The 15,966-nt window shown below is 55.1% G+C and overlaps 1 protein-coding gene across 1 annotated transcript; it reads left to right on the top strand.

The window, feature by feature from the left end:
* The first annotated feature begins 4,123 nt into the window (after positions 1 to 4,123).
* TBXT (T-box transcription factor T) lies at positions 4,124 to 14,361 on the top strand. Its single transcript, XM_061428526.1, has 8 exons — positions 4,124 to 4,510; positions 5,150 to 5,414; positions 6,391 to 6,525; positions 7,628 to 7,689; positions 7,806 to 7,867; positions 9,907 to 10,083; positions 11,104 to 11,233; positions 13,427 to 14,361. The coding sequence occupies exons 1-8, from the start codon at positions 4,305 to 4,307 to the stop codon at positions 13,698 to 13,700; spliced, it is 1,311 nt and encodes a 436-aa protein (XP_061284510.1). The 5' UTR covers positions 4,124 to 4,304; the 3' UTR covers positions 13,701 to 14,361.
* Positions 14,362 to 15,966: the final 1,605 nt, after the last annotated feature.

The raw sequence follows: 15,966 nt of genomic DNA, 5'->3' as shown, positions 1-15,966 counted from the left end.
AATCAGTGACAAGGAGCAGAAGAGAAAATCAGAGAACAGATTGGCTTCCTTTCCAGTCAAACACAAAAACCATGGCCTCTAGGAAAAGGAGCCGCCGGGAGGCTGCAGGGACGAGGGAATCAGGATTGTCCGAAAACCCACCCTACGGCTCAGAAAGGAATCCTGCACCGGAGGCGATAAAAACCAAACGTGCCGGAAGAAAGCAAACTGACAGAAGGAAGCGGGAAAATTATCTCACAGGCTGCAGGATTCTTGCAGAAAGGGCTGAGGGATGCAACGGTGGAGAAACGGGACGGGCAAGAAATACGACGTGGAAGCAGAGATACGCCTCGAGGTAGGAACAGGACTGAAACGGGGACCACGACGCAGGGCAGAGCTGAGAGACGCCCAGCCTTCCGAGCAAAACCAGGAAGCAGAGATTCGTCCCTCGAGACAGCTGCGAACTCCGAGGAGTGAAAACTCAAGAGCCCAGGGCGGGCGGCCCGCCCCGGACGGGACCTCAGTTCAGCCACCTCCAAAGTCCGGAGGGGCTGAGTCCGGAGGGGCTGGACTCGTACAGAGCAAGCTCGCCGTCCTGAGCCTCAGCCTCACCAGGCTTGTTTGTTTTTAGTGTGTGAACTCCCGTCAGGAAACTGCGCACTGTCATCCGTGGCAAACTCTGCCAGGATGGGTTTGGTCTTGAAGCACTTCCTCGGGCTAATAAGGCTGCTCCTCCACACCCTCCCATGCAGTTTCTGGGAGAGACTTCCCGAAGCTCAAAAACGGTAGCCCCACAGCCTGGGCTGCAGGGCTGGGTCAGCCAGGTCCAGGGCCAAGACGCTGTGCTGAGAAGACTTTGAAAAACAAGTCTTGGCTCTTTTCCACAAACCAGAGATGTTCCTGAACAACCCAATGGGCTTGGAAAACTTTCCATGTGAAGGAGTCTAAAGAATTGCATGGTACGACTTTAAAAGCCATAACAAAACTCATCAGGCTTCTTCTTTCAGTGGGCTAGGCATACACCATTGGTGACAGAAAAGATACACTATCAAATGCCTCTAATATGTGGTCTGAAATTTAGGATGCAGATGCTATTGTTATGTCTGCTTAACCAGAATGGAAGAAGAGCTCAGCAGAAGAACAAAATGAAAAAAAAAAAGTTGAAGAAAACACTCACAGAGGCACAGCGGTTCGTGGTTGAGGCTTGCATCTTCACATAAGCACACACGTACAAGAGTGCCCATGTGATGTATATGCAGATAGGCACATACACAGACGTGTATAGCATATTCTACAATGAGCACAAGTTATATAATCAAAAGTAAATTTATTTTCTCTCTGAAGAAGGAAGCTGGAGGGCATGGTGGGGGTCCCACCAGGACAGTCCCTGCTCCATCTGACCATCCTCCAGCCTATTAGGGCACCATTGATACCTGCTCCCACAAGACAAATGGTTTTGTGGCTTGAGAGGGGGTTGGTCTGGGGGAAACCTGCCTCTCTGGGAACTGAGGGGTGTGTGTGTGTGTGTGTGTGTGTGTGTGTGTGTGTGTGTGATTTCTTGTAAAATGCTTCCGAACTTATTTGTTTGTGAGGGTGATGTCCAGTTGCATTCTGAGCCCCAGCCGTAAAGCTTTTACTTATTTTTTCTGGAAAGAAGAGAAAGACCTTGGGAAAGACGCGCCTGGGGAGCCTTGGCCCCCCTCCCCCCAAGGAAGCACCTTGTTATTAACTCAGAACTCTTTATAGCTGGCCCGGAGGAAGTTTTTGGCTGTAAACTGTCATGCACCGCAGCCTTCGTTGAAAGGACCCCGAGAGCGGAGAAGCTGGTCCTGAGAACCAAGGAACGAAGATCCAGAAACCCCCGCCCAGAAACGAAAGGGAAAAACCTAGGCGCTGACCGTCGGGGGGACCTCCGCAGCTAGGCGCAGCCCTGCGCCCCAACCTCGGGGCGGGGGATCCCGAAAACCGGCCGTGCCTGCTGGAGGGCAGAAATGTCCCCGCGCAGGTTGGAGAGCTAATATTCCCTTCTGCCGGGTTTTCCCCCTCTTATTCGGCGGTGCCACGCCGCGTTTGTAGAGCTGAACTGAAATCGGAACTACAGTTGGCGGGAGGGACCCGGGAAACCCGGGGGTCCTCACCAGCGCTTCCAGACTTTGGGGGAAAAATCATCCCCCAAGCGGCAGCGCCGAGAGCTCCCCGCCTTGGGGGTCAGGGAGCGACCTAAGCTTCGCTCTCGAGCCAAGGTTTTGGAGAAACCCCGCCCTCGCGACTGCCTGATATTCACGCTTCTTCCGTCCACCACCTCACACCCACCCCCTTATTCTAAGTACTCAGGCTTGAGCAGTCCCAGGCAGCAGAGATCACCTTCTTAATTTGTCCAAAAAGACACGCAAAGCCCCCCAAAGCCCGTGGCCCAGGAAGCAGGGTGAAGGTGACTCAGCAGGGTCCGGGTGCCGCGAGCACATGAGGTCATTTTCAGTGTCTCCTTCCAGAAGGAAACTGTCCCCCTCAGGCCAGCCCCTGGGCATTTCCTTGTTCCTAGACAACAAAGAAACTGAGAAACGCGACGGAGTCGAGGCGCGCGGGGCTGCCCGACTCCCGGCCAGAGTTGGAGAGGGCTGGGACGGCGAGCGCGCAGGGTCGGCCGCCGTCCTTCCCGCGGTGGCCCCCACGGTTCTCCACGGCGGAACGAGGCTGCCCCGCGCCGGGCGGGGAAGGGTTAGCGCGGGGCGCCGAGCCCCCTTGATAAGGCGTGGGGTTGTTCTGAATGGGGCGCCCCACCGACGCGAGGCTCCCTCCAGAAAGCCTGGAGGTGGGGTGCATGCGGAGCAGACCCGGGGGACCGAGGCTGCGGCCACTCTGGGCTCTCTCGAGCCGCGGGCTAGCGAGTCTGAGGCGCGCAGTCCGCGTCCCCACGAGGAGCGCCTGCTTCCTTCTTTACTGGGCTCCCGCTTTAGGAGGAATGTTATTGTCTGAAGAGGCCCCATTGAACTATTTCCTGCCCATTGTCACCTTTCCTGCGCTCTCCTCCCGGTCCTCGCGGAAGGTAATAAACCACCCGGGCCCTGCCACCCCGCCAGGCGCTCCGTCGCGGCCGCGCGAGGAGACGCTCCCGAAGCCCGCTCGCGGGGAAACCGTGGCCCGTCCTCTTCTGCTCCCACCTTCCGCGAAAGCAAAGACCAAAACCCATAGAAGTCGAACAGACTCCTGGGTTACACCCAGTGCACGCACAGACCTCGCCATCAAAGTCCTGCTTTTATGCAGGGAAGCGAGAAAATATCCAGAAGGCGGAGGGCGGGGGAGGTGCGTTTTATTGATTTCAGTCTATTTCCCTCTCCGGGCGCGAAGTGGACTGTGGGCAGAGACTCGGAGCGTGCGATGTCTCTTTCCAGACCCGTGAGGGCTGCGGAGAACAGGGGGAGCCCGGTGGGCTGGTCCGTGGTCGAGGGTGTTGGTAGGGTCACCTGAAGCGCCGAGGAACGTGTCAGGCCGGGACCGGGCTCGGTGGCAGCTGAGCCTTCGGAAAAGCCCGACTCGGGCCAGGCCCTGGGCACGCACTTAGGCCGGGCTGCGCGCGGTGGTCGCGGGCTCGGGCGCGCGTGAGAGCCGCTGTGGGAATGGCATACCTGTGGGGTCCGGGACGCCCTGGGAGAGAGAGGAGGGGACCGCGCGCGCGAGAGAGAGTGGGGGAGCCTCGCGGGCCGCCGAGCAGCCCCTGGGCAAGGTGCGCGCCGGGGCGAGCTCGCGGGCCGGCCAGTCCGCGCCCACCCCGTCCCCCACCTCCTCCCGGCCTTCGGGGCCCGCCCAGACGCTTTGATGGAGGTGCAAACATTTGGGGGAGGGCGGAGGTGTAGGGGCTGGGCCGGGGCTCGCAGGGTCCGGCTCCGGATTTACAAAAAGCTGGCGCGGGAGCCCATTGATGACCCCCCGCCTCCGCGGCCCGCCCGGCGGGGTCTGATATGGCCGCGCGCGGCCAATGGGCGGCGGCCCCGGCGCTTCAAAGGGCTCGCGGCCCAATCCGCCGCGCCCCCCTGCGCCAGGCTGCAGGCTCTATTTATGCCGAGGGGCGATTTTCCTTCCTAGGAGACCTACTCTCGTCCCTCCTTGCGGGAGTTCAAGTGGAATAACCTCCCCCCCACCCCTCTCCCCCGCCCCCTCCTCTCCAGATCGTCGCCTTCCACGGAGGTCGGCGCTGGGTCTGTGCCGTCGCGGGTCTGGGCACTTCTTGGGTCTTCTTGGAAGAGCGGCCGTCTGCGGCGGCGAAGGTGGCGCTTGCGTAGCCAGTCGGGATTTGGGGGGGCGTCGGGGCGCGGGCCGGCAGGAGGATGACCTCCCCGGGCACCGACAGCCCGGGGAAGAGCCTGCAGTACCGGGTGGACCATCTGCTGAGCGCCGTGGAGAGCGAGCTGCAGGCGGGCAGCGAGAAGGGCGACCCCACGGAGCGCGAGCTGCGCGTGGGCCTGGAGGAGAGCGAGTTGTGGCTGCGCTTCAAGGAGCTCACCAACGAGATGATCGTCACCAAGAACGGCAGGTGGGCGCGCCGGATCCCTGCCCGGCAACACCCTCGCCTAATCTTTCCGCTCATTTCCGCTTGGGCTGGGAATAGACTCGTGTGGCCTCTCCCTCTGCCTCTAGGCCTTCTTCGCAGAATTGTCACTTTCCTGGGGAGGACGGGGTGGCGTCCCTGCGGGCTCAGATAGTAAAGAAGCTGTCTGCTATGCGGGAGACCCCAGTTCTGGTTTCTGAGTCGGGAAGACCCCCTGGAGAAGGAAATGGCAACAGGCTCCAGTATCCTTGCCTGGAGAATCCCGTGGACACGGGAGCCTGGTGGGCTACAGTCCATGCGATCGCAAAGAGTCGGACAGGACTGAGAAACCAACACAACCCTAGGGAGAGGGACTCCCCCGGAACTCGGGGGACCTATGCCTCGCCTACTCTTGCCCCCGGACTGACCCGTGTGCTGCAGCCTCTACCAGGTCCTGTCCCACCTGCCTCCAGAGGCCGAGGGATGAGGGATGGTGGGGTGGGCGCATGCGGATCTAGGTGAGTCCTGGCAAGGAGCACCGTGCGTGGCCCCTTTTAAGTTCCCAGGGGGAGCTTTGTGCCCCAAATGACAGACGCCCCTGCCTTCGGCCTCACGATCCCATCCGGGGTCCTCCTTCCTTTTCAGGAGGATGTTCCCGGTGCTGAAGGTGAACGTGTCTGGCCTAGACCCCAACGCCATGTACTCCTTCCTGCTGGACTTCGTGGCGGCTGACAACCACCGCTGGAAGTACGTGAATGGGGAGTGGGTGCCGGGGGGCAAGCCGGAGCCGCAGGCGCCCAGCTGCGTCTACATCCACCCCGACTCGCCCAACTTCGGGGCGCACTGGATGAAGGCCCCCGTCTCCTTCAGCAAAGTCAAGCTCACCAACAAGCTCAATGGAGGGGGCCAGGTAGGTGTGAGGGGTGGGGGGCAGGGGCCAGGTAGGTGTGAGGGGTGGGGGGCGGGGGTCGACTCTAGGAGGGGCCTGCGACTCTGCACCTTCTCGTGGCAGAAAGTGGAAGGGCGCTCTGGCCTGGAGGTGAGGTCTGCCTTCCTCAATTAAGCCCTCAGTGTTGTTTATAGTAAGCTGACGACAGTAACACCCGGGCCTGGAGAGCGAGCTCGGGGAGAGGGCGCGAAGCCTCACCTTTGAACAGGCAGGCAGTTCTCAAGCTAAGAGGGCACTTCTGCGGCCTAGCCTTCAGCTTCCCTGGGGTAGAGAAAATATGCATGTCGAGGGTAAGTGCTCACTTCAGAGCTGAATGTGCCTGGACTGACTGCTGGGAGTCTGAACAGACTTGCAAAGCTGTCCTTTTCTACAGATAGTCTTTCCTTGGGGAGTGTTCCCGAAAGCGGCGCTGGTGCTCAGGCGTTCCAAGCTGTCTACAGCTGCCCTGGAAGCCGTAGAACTTTGCTCCACCAGGTCGAGCATGTCCGGAAGGGCAGGCGTTGCCTCTGATCCTGTGCAGCGCCTCTCATCCCCTTTCCGACCTAGTCGTGGGAGCAGCGCCTGACGGGCCACCTACCACCTTCAACTTGCTCAGTCGCTCCGTCTTGTCCGACTCTTTGTGACCCCAGGGACTGTAGCCTGCCAGGCTCCTCTGTCCATGGGATTTTCCAGGCAAGGATACAGGAGCAGGTTGCCATTTCCTCCTCCAGAGGGTCTTCCCAATCCAGGTATCCCTCGTCTCCTGTGTCTCCTGCATCTCCTGCATTGCAGGCGATTCTTTATGCCCCGAATCACCAGGGAGGCCCCCAGCGTCAGCAGTGAAGACATTTTCCTGTGAGCTGCAGTTTCTGCGTTTACATCAGGACAAATGGAAGTTTTGTTGTCTTTAACGGTGGGACTTTGAGGATCTCAGTTCCTGTGTTTGTGTCTCTCTCAGATCATGTTGAACTCCTTACATAAGTATGAGCCTCGAATCCACATCGTGAGAGTTGGGGGTCCACAGCGTATGATCACCAGCCATTGCTTCCCGGAGACCCAGTTCATCGCGGTGACCGCTTACCAAAACGAGGAGGTGAGGCACGGGCAGTCAGGGGGCTCGTGTGTGTGTGTGTGTGTGTGTGTGTGTGAGAGAGATTAGTGTCCTTTAGAGTCTAAGGTTTAGACCGATATTTAATGCCTTTTCAAATAATTTCCCATAACGGTAAATACCAAGTGGGACAGAAGGAGGAAAGTTTTAAAATAAGTACTCATTCAGGCACTTGCTCCTTTACTTTTCCCTAGAAGGGTCTAAATCTAGAAGCATCCACTAAATGCTCAAAATGAAAAGATGAATCAAACATTCAGGTTCAGGACTGTAAGATTTCTTGAGAACAAGACTTGAGAGAGAGGGGGGTGGGGTGTCTCCTTACTCTGAAAACCTTCCTGAAAGGGTCAGGGGGCACCCCTCCAAGTCTGTGCTGTGTGAAGAGTCAAGTAGACACAGCATGCAGTTTAGAGCCTGTGGATCTGTGTCTACGCCTGACACAGACAAAGGACAGACAGTAGGTGATTAGCTGGTCAGGCTGAGAGTGTTGCCCGCCAGCCAGACTAGAAGTCACTCTCCCTAAGCGGACCTGGGTTATGTTTTGAGCCATGTTTGTTAGACGGGATATTTTTTTAGATACTTTGTTAGACATGCACACAGAATATTTTGTTAGACATGCACACGGAATATTGTCAGCAGTGAAGAAGTGAAATGAAAGTCACTCAGTCGTGTCCGACTCTTTGGGACCCATGGACTACACAGTCCAGGCCCGAATACTGGAGGGGGTGGCCTTTCCCTTCTCCAGGGGATCTTCCCAACCCAGGGATTGAACCCAGGTCTCCCACATAGTGGGCAGATTCTTTACTAGCTGAGCCACAAGGGAAGCCCTTGTCAGCAGTAGGTTAAATTTATTATTGTGAATTCCACTTAGGAAATCAGCATTTAAAAGCTTTACATAAATGTGCTGTTCTTTATGAAATATTATAATTACTTGTCTACTTCAGATTCAAATAGGAAAATATACCTGGAAAGAAGTCTGAATATATTTGAATATTTAAAGGGGGTACTGGTGGTGCCTGATTTCTTGGTGCCTAATTAAATCCTCTGACTAACGAGCAGATACTAGTAGATGCAATTTCTTGTTTTTCAGATCACAGCTCTTAAAATTAAATACAACCCATTTGCAAAAGCTTTCCTCGATGCAAAGGAAAGGTGAGAGAATGCTAACGATACCCCTTGGGGGAAGAAGTGTGCAGAATGATGCGCTACTGCTGCAGATACTGTTTCCTGAATGTTCTCCTTGACCATTCAATACACTTTCTTGACAGAAGCGATCACAAAGATATGCTGGAAGAAGCAGGAGACGGCCAGCAGTCTGGGTACAACCAATGTACGGTTTGTTGCGCTCTGCCCAGGGGCACCTTGTCTCAGGGACGAGCCTGTCTGGGGCAGGGGGCTGGGGATATAGAAGACAGAGCTTCTGGGTGCCCCTGGGAGCACACCGCTCTTGGCTGTGCAAGGCAGTGGCCCTGCGTGTTGATGCTGTTCCTACTGGTCATCGAACTGCTGGTCGTCAGCCTCTGCTCCATCGGGCCTTTTGGAGGGCGCCCCCCGACCAGCTCACGGGATTCCTGACAGAGGAGCCTGGGTTCTTTTGCTTTGAGGCCCCTCCAGAGGCTTCCTAGGTGGCATGATGGTAAAGAATCCGCCTGCCAGTGCAGGAGACAAAGGAGACCCAGCTTCGATCCCTGGGTCGGGAAGATCCCCTGGAGGAGGAAATGGCAACCCACTCCAGTATTCTTGCTTGGGGAATCCCATGGACAGAGAAGCCTGGAGGGCTACAAGTCCATGGAATCAGAGTCCATGGACATGACCGAGGGCTGAGCACACACGAGGCGGCTCCAGCCACGGCTAGGATGGACTGCTGAGACCCTGATCGGTGTTCAGACTCTGCTGTGTTGGGCAGGAGAAGAACTTGGCTCTCATCCACTCTGAGATGGTCTGTCTTTTTGTTAATGGCTGAGAACGGAAGGACCGTCTTTGGGACGGTGCTTCTGATCATGTGTAGCTCTCCTCCAGCTTGCTTCGGGGCTGGGAATGGCCCACTGGGTCATGCTGGAGACAGCAGCTCGCAGGATGGGCAAGTCTGCTTTCAGTCTGGCCTCCTTCAGGAGTTAGTGAGGTAATCAGTGGAGTGATGCAGGTCTGTAGCAGAGTCTATCAGGGGAAAAGGCTTTCTCTACCCATCCAGGCGGGGTAAGGACTCAGAGATGAGAAACTGGCAACTGTTGGGAGAGAAAAGTTACTGCTGGCTGCTCACTTCTAAGTTCGGGAGGAACCAGAGCGCCGGCTTCCTCAAAGAACTGTTTTCCCTTTCTTTCTCAGTCTTTCTCCCTCCCTCCCTCCTTCTTTATCCTTCATGGACTACTTTAACAAACAGCTCTCCTAAGTGGCTCACGGCTGCCACCTCACAGAGCAGAATATGAACAACTGCTCTGGCCAGCCGTGGGCCGGAGCTTTGTGGACAGGTCTGGACCCTCCTCTCGTTGGAATGCTGTCTGCAGTTAGAGTTTGGGACTTGGAGCCCGAGTAGTTGTCCTCCTCGTGGTTGCTTTTCTGAAATTTTTTTTAAAAAAGAGGAAAATAAAGGGAATGGAGAAGAAACGGGAGCTGTAAAGGAGGGCAGGGCAGTGTTGGAATGATTCTCTGATTGACCTGTAAGGTGGGAAAGGGTGAGCCGAACGCAGAAGAAAAGCGAGAACACGGGTGCCCGTCCAGGCAGGACGAGACTCCTCCGCGTGACGGTGTGGTCTGCAGCGGGGAGGGAAGCGGGGAGAAGCTGGGGGCAGGGCTCTCCCTGTGCGTCCTGAGTCTGAATTTTGTCTGTTTTAACATTTATTCACGCTCAGTAGTTTGGCCTTGAAAACTGACCTGCCTGGAGGGTCAGCACGTCGCGGGGGATATTCTGGGAGGATCCTGGCAGGGGGGATTTTTTGAGGAAGCCGCAGGGCTGGCAGAGGTTGGGGTCAGTCTCTCAGGTTCTTGGGTGCCCTGCGCGTCTGGACACCTTGGCCCTTCTCTGGCCGCACGGGTGATGCCCACGACCCCTGAAGCCTGGTCAGGCCCTCGGTGTCCACGGACCCTGAGGAGGAGACCCGTCGCTCCCTGGCCTCTGCCCCGCTGTCCTTTAGCTTCGTTTCCGGCCACGTGGCTCGTGGGATTTTTAGTTTCCCGACCGGGGCCTGAACCGGGGCCCTCCGCAGTGAGAGCTTGGAGTCCTGAGCCCTGGACCGCAGGGAAGCCCCGTCTTGCCTGTTCGATGACGGAAGGGAGGCCGAGCGGGGTCCTAGATGACGGAAGGGAGGCCGAGCGGGGTCCTAGATGACGGAAGGGAGGCCGAGCGGGGTCCGCAGCGTGCTTCTCTCACAGCAGGGGGCTGGCTGATCCCCGGAACCAGCACCCTGTGTCCACCCGCCACCCCCCACCCCCAGTTCGGAGGCCCCCTCTCGCTCCCCTCCACACACGGCTGCGAAAGGTACCCGGCCCTGAGGAGCCACCGGCCAGCCCCCTACCCCACCCCGTACGCGCATCGCAACAGTTCTCCAAGTAAGTCCCGAGCGGAAGCGGAAGGCGGCCGGGGTTGGGATGCTGGGAAGACTTCCGGGAAGGAAGAGGCAGTCGGTGAGCGTCCAGGGAGCAGGCTCTTGACTGGCTCGAGAGGGACCTTTTGTGTCCATGTCGCTGCTGGCTCGACCACAGAGACCTCCAGGCCAGGGGCTTCGGGGCTGAATGTGACTGCTACCGCTTGAGCCTCTTTTCTTTGGGACCCTGGGCCCAGGCTTGCATATTTTGAGAACCTTGTAAGGTGATGATGCCGGGCCAGCCAGGCACGAGGATTACTAGCTTGACGACACGCAAGAGTGTTTCTCCAAGTATGAGGCCAGGGTCAGTGGCTCCAGCATCATCTGAAAACCCCCCCGACCCACAGAGTCAGAAGCTCCGGTGGTCCAGCACTTGGTGGTCTAACATGCGCCTAGGGGATACAGGCTTATCCCTGCCCCTAGGTGCAGGCTTGAGTGGTATGAACACCGGGCCAGACCACGAAGACCCCTGGACCTAATTCCCTCTAATACCACGGATGCCCCAGACTTCATTTTGTCTGGCTCTGAAAGGAGGAAAAAAGCAAATGAACGCCATAAAACAATTAAGCAATTAAAGCTGATTTGAAATGGAAGAAGCTTATTTGGGAAGGAAATAGGAGTCCAGCTAGAGCCTAGATCATATTTTAAATTTTGCCTTGAGTAAATGGTTTTCAAAGCCCTTTTAATTCTTAAGCAATAATCCTTTGCAGAAAAGACAGGTAAAAATTACATTGATTTTTCAGTATAATTAATTCTTAATCATGTGACTGTAGGAGTCCATTTTGTACAGGATAGCTATTGATCTAATGATAAAGAAAAAGCCTGGGTGCTGGAATATATTCCAATATGTACACTGACAATGAGTATTGGCCTCTGATGACTGATTAAGCAGGTGGTGATGTAGCTCCAGCTGTTGGTAGCGTTTCAGTGTGTTTTTTCCCTCTTGGAAGCCCCCATCAGTAATGACACTTTCTTACATCTGTAGCCTATTCCGACAGTTCATCTGCGTGTCTGTCCATGCTCCAGCCCCATGACAACTGGTCCAGCCTTGGAATGTCTGCCCACACCAGCATGCTGCCCATGGGTCCGAACGCTGGTCCTCCTGCAGGCTCCAGGTAACGCATGTCTGGGGAGTGAGGCAGAGTGTGGGAACGTGAGTGCCTGTGATGTCATCCCATCCCATCCATTAGCCTGTATCCTGCTCTTCACTTATGGGTGACAGGTTGTTATTGGTAACTTGACTACTAGCCAGCTATGTCCGGGGCTCCGGGTTACATGACTGCTGTGAGTTCCTGCTTCACCTGTCCTCTGGGAGTTCAGTGGTGCTTTCAGGGTGGATGGAGCTGGAATCTCATGGTAGGGAGCAGGGACCCTCTCCTGGCTCTGCTGTTTACTGGTCCATGCGATGGACAAGCCTCCTGAGCATCGCTTCTTCAGGAAAAGGGCACCAAACAACCCCAGCCTCAGCCCATCTTCACAGGCTTGTAGGTGTACAGGATTGTGGGGTCAGTAGGTGAATCTTGAAGACAAGTTTCCAGAATCTCTTTTGACAGGCACTATCAAATTAAGGAAATACATTTGTTGGATTTCTGTGCATATAGAATCAGGGTGTTTCTTCACATACAGGTAACTTGAAAAGAATGATGACTATTTTATTATTAAATTGAAAATTGTATAGAGGGAGGTTGGCTTCAAAAAATCAAGCTGGTCGGTCAACGTATTATATTTCTTCATAGGATTTTTATAATAAAAACTAAAATGAAAAAGTGAGAGCCCTTTCCACGTTTTCTAAGGAGGAAATGAGTCACCGGTATTAAATGATTGAACAGGTTGGCTCACAGCAGAGTGAGTCTACGGACAAGGCACCTGGACCTCAAAAGCAGTGCAGTTTCTGTGTGGATGCTAGCTCGGTTGCTCAGTTGCGTCCGACTCTTTGGAACCCCATGGACTGTACAGAATATCAGAATTTGCCTAAGATCTTAACTCTTTATGTTTAGGAAGCAGTTCCTTTAAAGTAGGAATCCAATGTCTACTCTTAAAAATAGAGCAAGCAATACATAACCAGGAAGCCTTTCCAGGGCTCCGAGGTCACCTAGAAGACTGCGGTGAGTCGGATGACCTGCAGGTTACAACGGGGTCCCCCTGAGGACTCGAGTGCATCTCGGAGCCTTGCTGCCTTTCATCTGTAAAATGGGGAGAGTCCCCTGCCTCCCTTCATCACGCCTGCTTGCAAGTCCAAGGGCAGCTCAAGTGTAGGACGTGGCCTGGTCAGCTGCATAGCCCGCCACAGCCTAAGCCCTCCTCGTTCATTTACGGAAGGATTGATTCTGCTAGAAGAGAGGGACATTTTCAGAAGCAAAACGTCAGCCTGGTGTAGTGTTGGTCGGGCCTGTGTTCTCACACAGGGGAGGGCTAATGTCCGTTTCCAGTTCCTTCCTTCAGGGACGGGGAAGCAGAGCCTTGAAGGTGGGCTCGGAGCAAGGCTCACCTGACAAAGTGGGTTAACGGGGGTTTACTTCCAGGTCTGAGTCCTGGGGCTCTTCCTTCTCCAGGGGCCACGCTGACATGTGCTGACACGTGGTGCCCACAGGGCGTCACCAGAGGACGCCCTCCACCATCCACATGTGTCTCCCTCCTAGGAATGACTAGCCTTTTTTTTTTTTTTTAAAGATTTGTTTATTTCCTAACTCTTTGGCTGTGGCAGGCCTTCACCGCTACGCGGACGTGGTCTAGTTGTGGCGAGTCGGGGCTTCTCGTTGTGATGCCTGCTTTTGTGGCCGAGCACGGACTCCAGGGTGTGTGGGCTTCAGGAGCTGCGGCTCACGGGCTCTCCAGAGCACAGGCTCAGTAGTTGTGGCTCGTGGGCTGATCGCTCTGGGGCATGTGGGATCTTCCCAGACCAGAGATTAAACCCGTGTCCCCTGCCCTGGCACGTGGATTCTTAACCAGGACCACCAGGGAGGCCCAGGAATTACTAGTCAACACGGATGCGTACGCACATCCTCTGAAACATCGGACTCGGTGCGTCTGAGAACTTGGGTTCTCAGCTTGAGCACAAAGCTGGGGTCTTTGGAGCGGAAGCTAACAGTGCATGTCGAGGCGTTTTTAGGCGGCTCCTAATGATTTTGCTTCTTGTGGGCAGATGAGACGTGACCTCTATCCGTGTCCGAGTGTGATTTAATCACACAGAGGAAATGAGCCGTTTATGCCCCGGCCGTCTGGGGTGGGGTTGGCGGGGGTCTCTTGTCCCCTCCTGGAGCGCCTGCCCAGGTCTCTGACCCGTCTGTCTCCCCACTTTTCCGTTTCAGCCAGTACCCCAGCCTGTGGTCCGTGAGCAGCGCCGCCGTTGCCCCGGGCGCCCAGGCGGCGGGCGTGCCCAGCGGGCTGGGAGCCCAGTTCTTTCGAGGCTCCTCCGCCCACTCTGCCCCCCTCGCCCACCCGGTCTCGGCATCCTCCTCGTCGGGGTCCCCACTGTACGAGGGGGCCGCCACGGCCACAGACGTTGCCGACAGCCAGTACGACGCCTCGGCCCAGGCCCGCCTCCTGGCCTCGTGGACGGCCGTGTCGCCCCCGTCCATGTGAGCCGGAGCCTGTGCCTGAAAGGAGGCCGGGACTGCAGTGTTTGAGCGGCAGTCTCGTGGGGCGCGGGAAGGGGGTCAGGCCTGCTAACCGCCCTTCCAAGAAAAGAGGAAGAAGGTTCATGTTCTGTTATGTATCAGGGGTCCCACCGCCAGCGCTGTGCTCCTCCTCCGTGGTGGCGATGCGTCCTGGGTCCTTTCTGTGCTGCAGGTGTGGAAGCAAGGCGGGGGCCTCCCTCGCCAGGACCCTCAGTAACAGTGACCGGCCAGCATCCAGAAGCTGTGTTTCTCTTACATACAGCCCGGAGATGCCTCTGGCGCATCAGGCTTTGTAACTTCTCCAGTCATACTCTGAGGAGATAAAAAGCACGCTTCCAGTTCTCCTCCCTGTTGCTTTCCAGTAGCTTCCAGGTCCCTTTGGGACCCCTGTAGCTGGGGTACTAGCCGCAGCCCAGCTGAGACAGAATTGAGCCACTCTTGGGGGACAGCAGATGGTCGTTGAAACAACAGTGTCCAGCTCTGCCTGCTAGAATGTTTGCTTTTGAGCATAGGTAGCTGATCTCTTGTACTGTTAAACCTACAAATGTTTATGTTTTTCTTTTGACAAACTAGCCAAAGACAATCAGCAGAAAGTATTTTCTGCAAAATAAAGGCAATGTGCAAAATTCGGTTGGTCTAGTTATTATTTAAAACCCTTCTTTCGGAATGAGACTTTACTTGTGCATATGACTATCCTGGAGGAGCTTTTCAGTCTGTGATGGACTTTAACATTTTATCCAATCAGTGGCAGGACTAGAAGTGAAATGTTCATATATTTATTTACTCAATAGATGGACTACGTTGCCACAAAAATGCAAATGCTGTTAAATGATTTTCAAGAGAGCCAACACTGAGGGGTGAATGTGGATAGTGACGGGATGTAGACCATAATGATGCCATGAAGATTAAACGGAATGTTTACTCCATTCAAGCAAAGATACATAGAGTGAACTGGCAAAGGGTTAGAGTTTGTAGGTGCCAGGTGTAGCCACCACAGTCATTTGAACAATAAGGCATCTGTTAACATCTTCCCTGCTAGTAAGGTTTCCCAGGAGTGAGTCAGAACCACACCTGTGCTAGATTGGGGCAATTTCTCCACCTAGTGGCAGAACCCTTACTTTAATCGTAGCTGTTCAAGCTCGATGCTCTGAACCTCCTGTATCTATGAGTGTGAACCTAGAACTGAAGTGTAAAGGCCTGCACCTTTGGTGTGTCTGTGCCTGCTTTCCATCGGGCCATGCTTCTTGTAAACTATTTGCCACTTGAAAGTTTTTCTTGGTTTTATTCCTGTGTGTGTGTGTTAGTTGCTCGGTTGTGTCTGAGTCTCTGTGACCCCATGGACAGTAGCCCGCCAGGCTTCTCTGTTCATGGGATTCTCCAGGCACGAATACTGGAGTGGGTTGCCATCCCCTTCTTCAGGGGATCTTTCCCACCCGGGGTTTGAACCCAGGTCTCCTGCATTGCAGGCAGATTCTTTACCAGCTGAGCCACCAGGGAAGCTGGTTTTATTCCTACTAGGTTTTAATGCAACTCCTGTAGAAATACCCGAGATGAGAAGACCTGATATTATATAAAGATATAAAGGGCCTTCCCTGGTAGCTCAGCTGGTAAAGAATTTGCCTGCAGTGGAGGAGACCCGGGGTTAATTCTTGGGTCGGGAAGATCCCCTGGAGAAGGAAATAGCAACCTACTCATGTATTCCTGCCTGGAAAATCTCATGGACAGAGGAGCCTGGCAGGCTATAGTCAATGGCACCACAAGAGTCGGACATGACTTAGTGACTAAACCACTGAAGATATAGAAGTATTGGAAGAATATTTTAAAATAAGCCACTGCCCAAGTAGGACTGGGAAGTAAACTGGCCCCAGACGTGAGGTCTGCAGAAGAGTGAGGCGGGGAAGGAGGTGGCAGGACAGGTCGTGATGGGGTTTCCCAGAACACATCACCTGACTGCCGTCCACAGGCTGGGGCCGTCCCCAGCACCTGCCCCTTCCCAGGCCTTCAGGAGCGTTAGTGAGTGATGACCAAGCTGCCGGTGAAGAGGAGCATGTGTCCAGTGAGATTCATGCTCTGGGTCGCTGGGGAGCACCGCCAGGAACAGAGCCCTGCCCCCGCTGGGGGCTGCGGGGAGATGGGGCCTCCACTCTGGGCTTTGACATGTTGGAGTTTCTGAAGGTGACCCAGAGAGCAAATTCAAGGAGTTAATATTTTAATAAATCCAATAGCATCCT

Source organism: Bos javanicus, chromosome 9 (genome assembly GCF_032452875.1).
Source record: "Bos javanicus breed banteng chromosome 9, ARS-OSU_banteng_1.0, whole genome shotgun sequence".
Taxonomy (NCBI): domain Eukaryota; kingdom Metazoa; phylum Chordata; class Mammalia; order Artiodactyla; family Bovidae; genus Bos; species Bos javanicus.
This window is presented reverse-complemented; position numbering and strand designations above follow the sequence as displayed.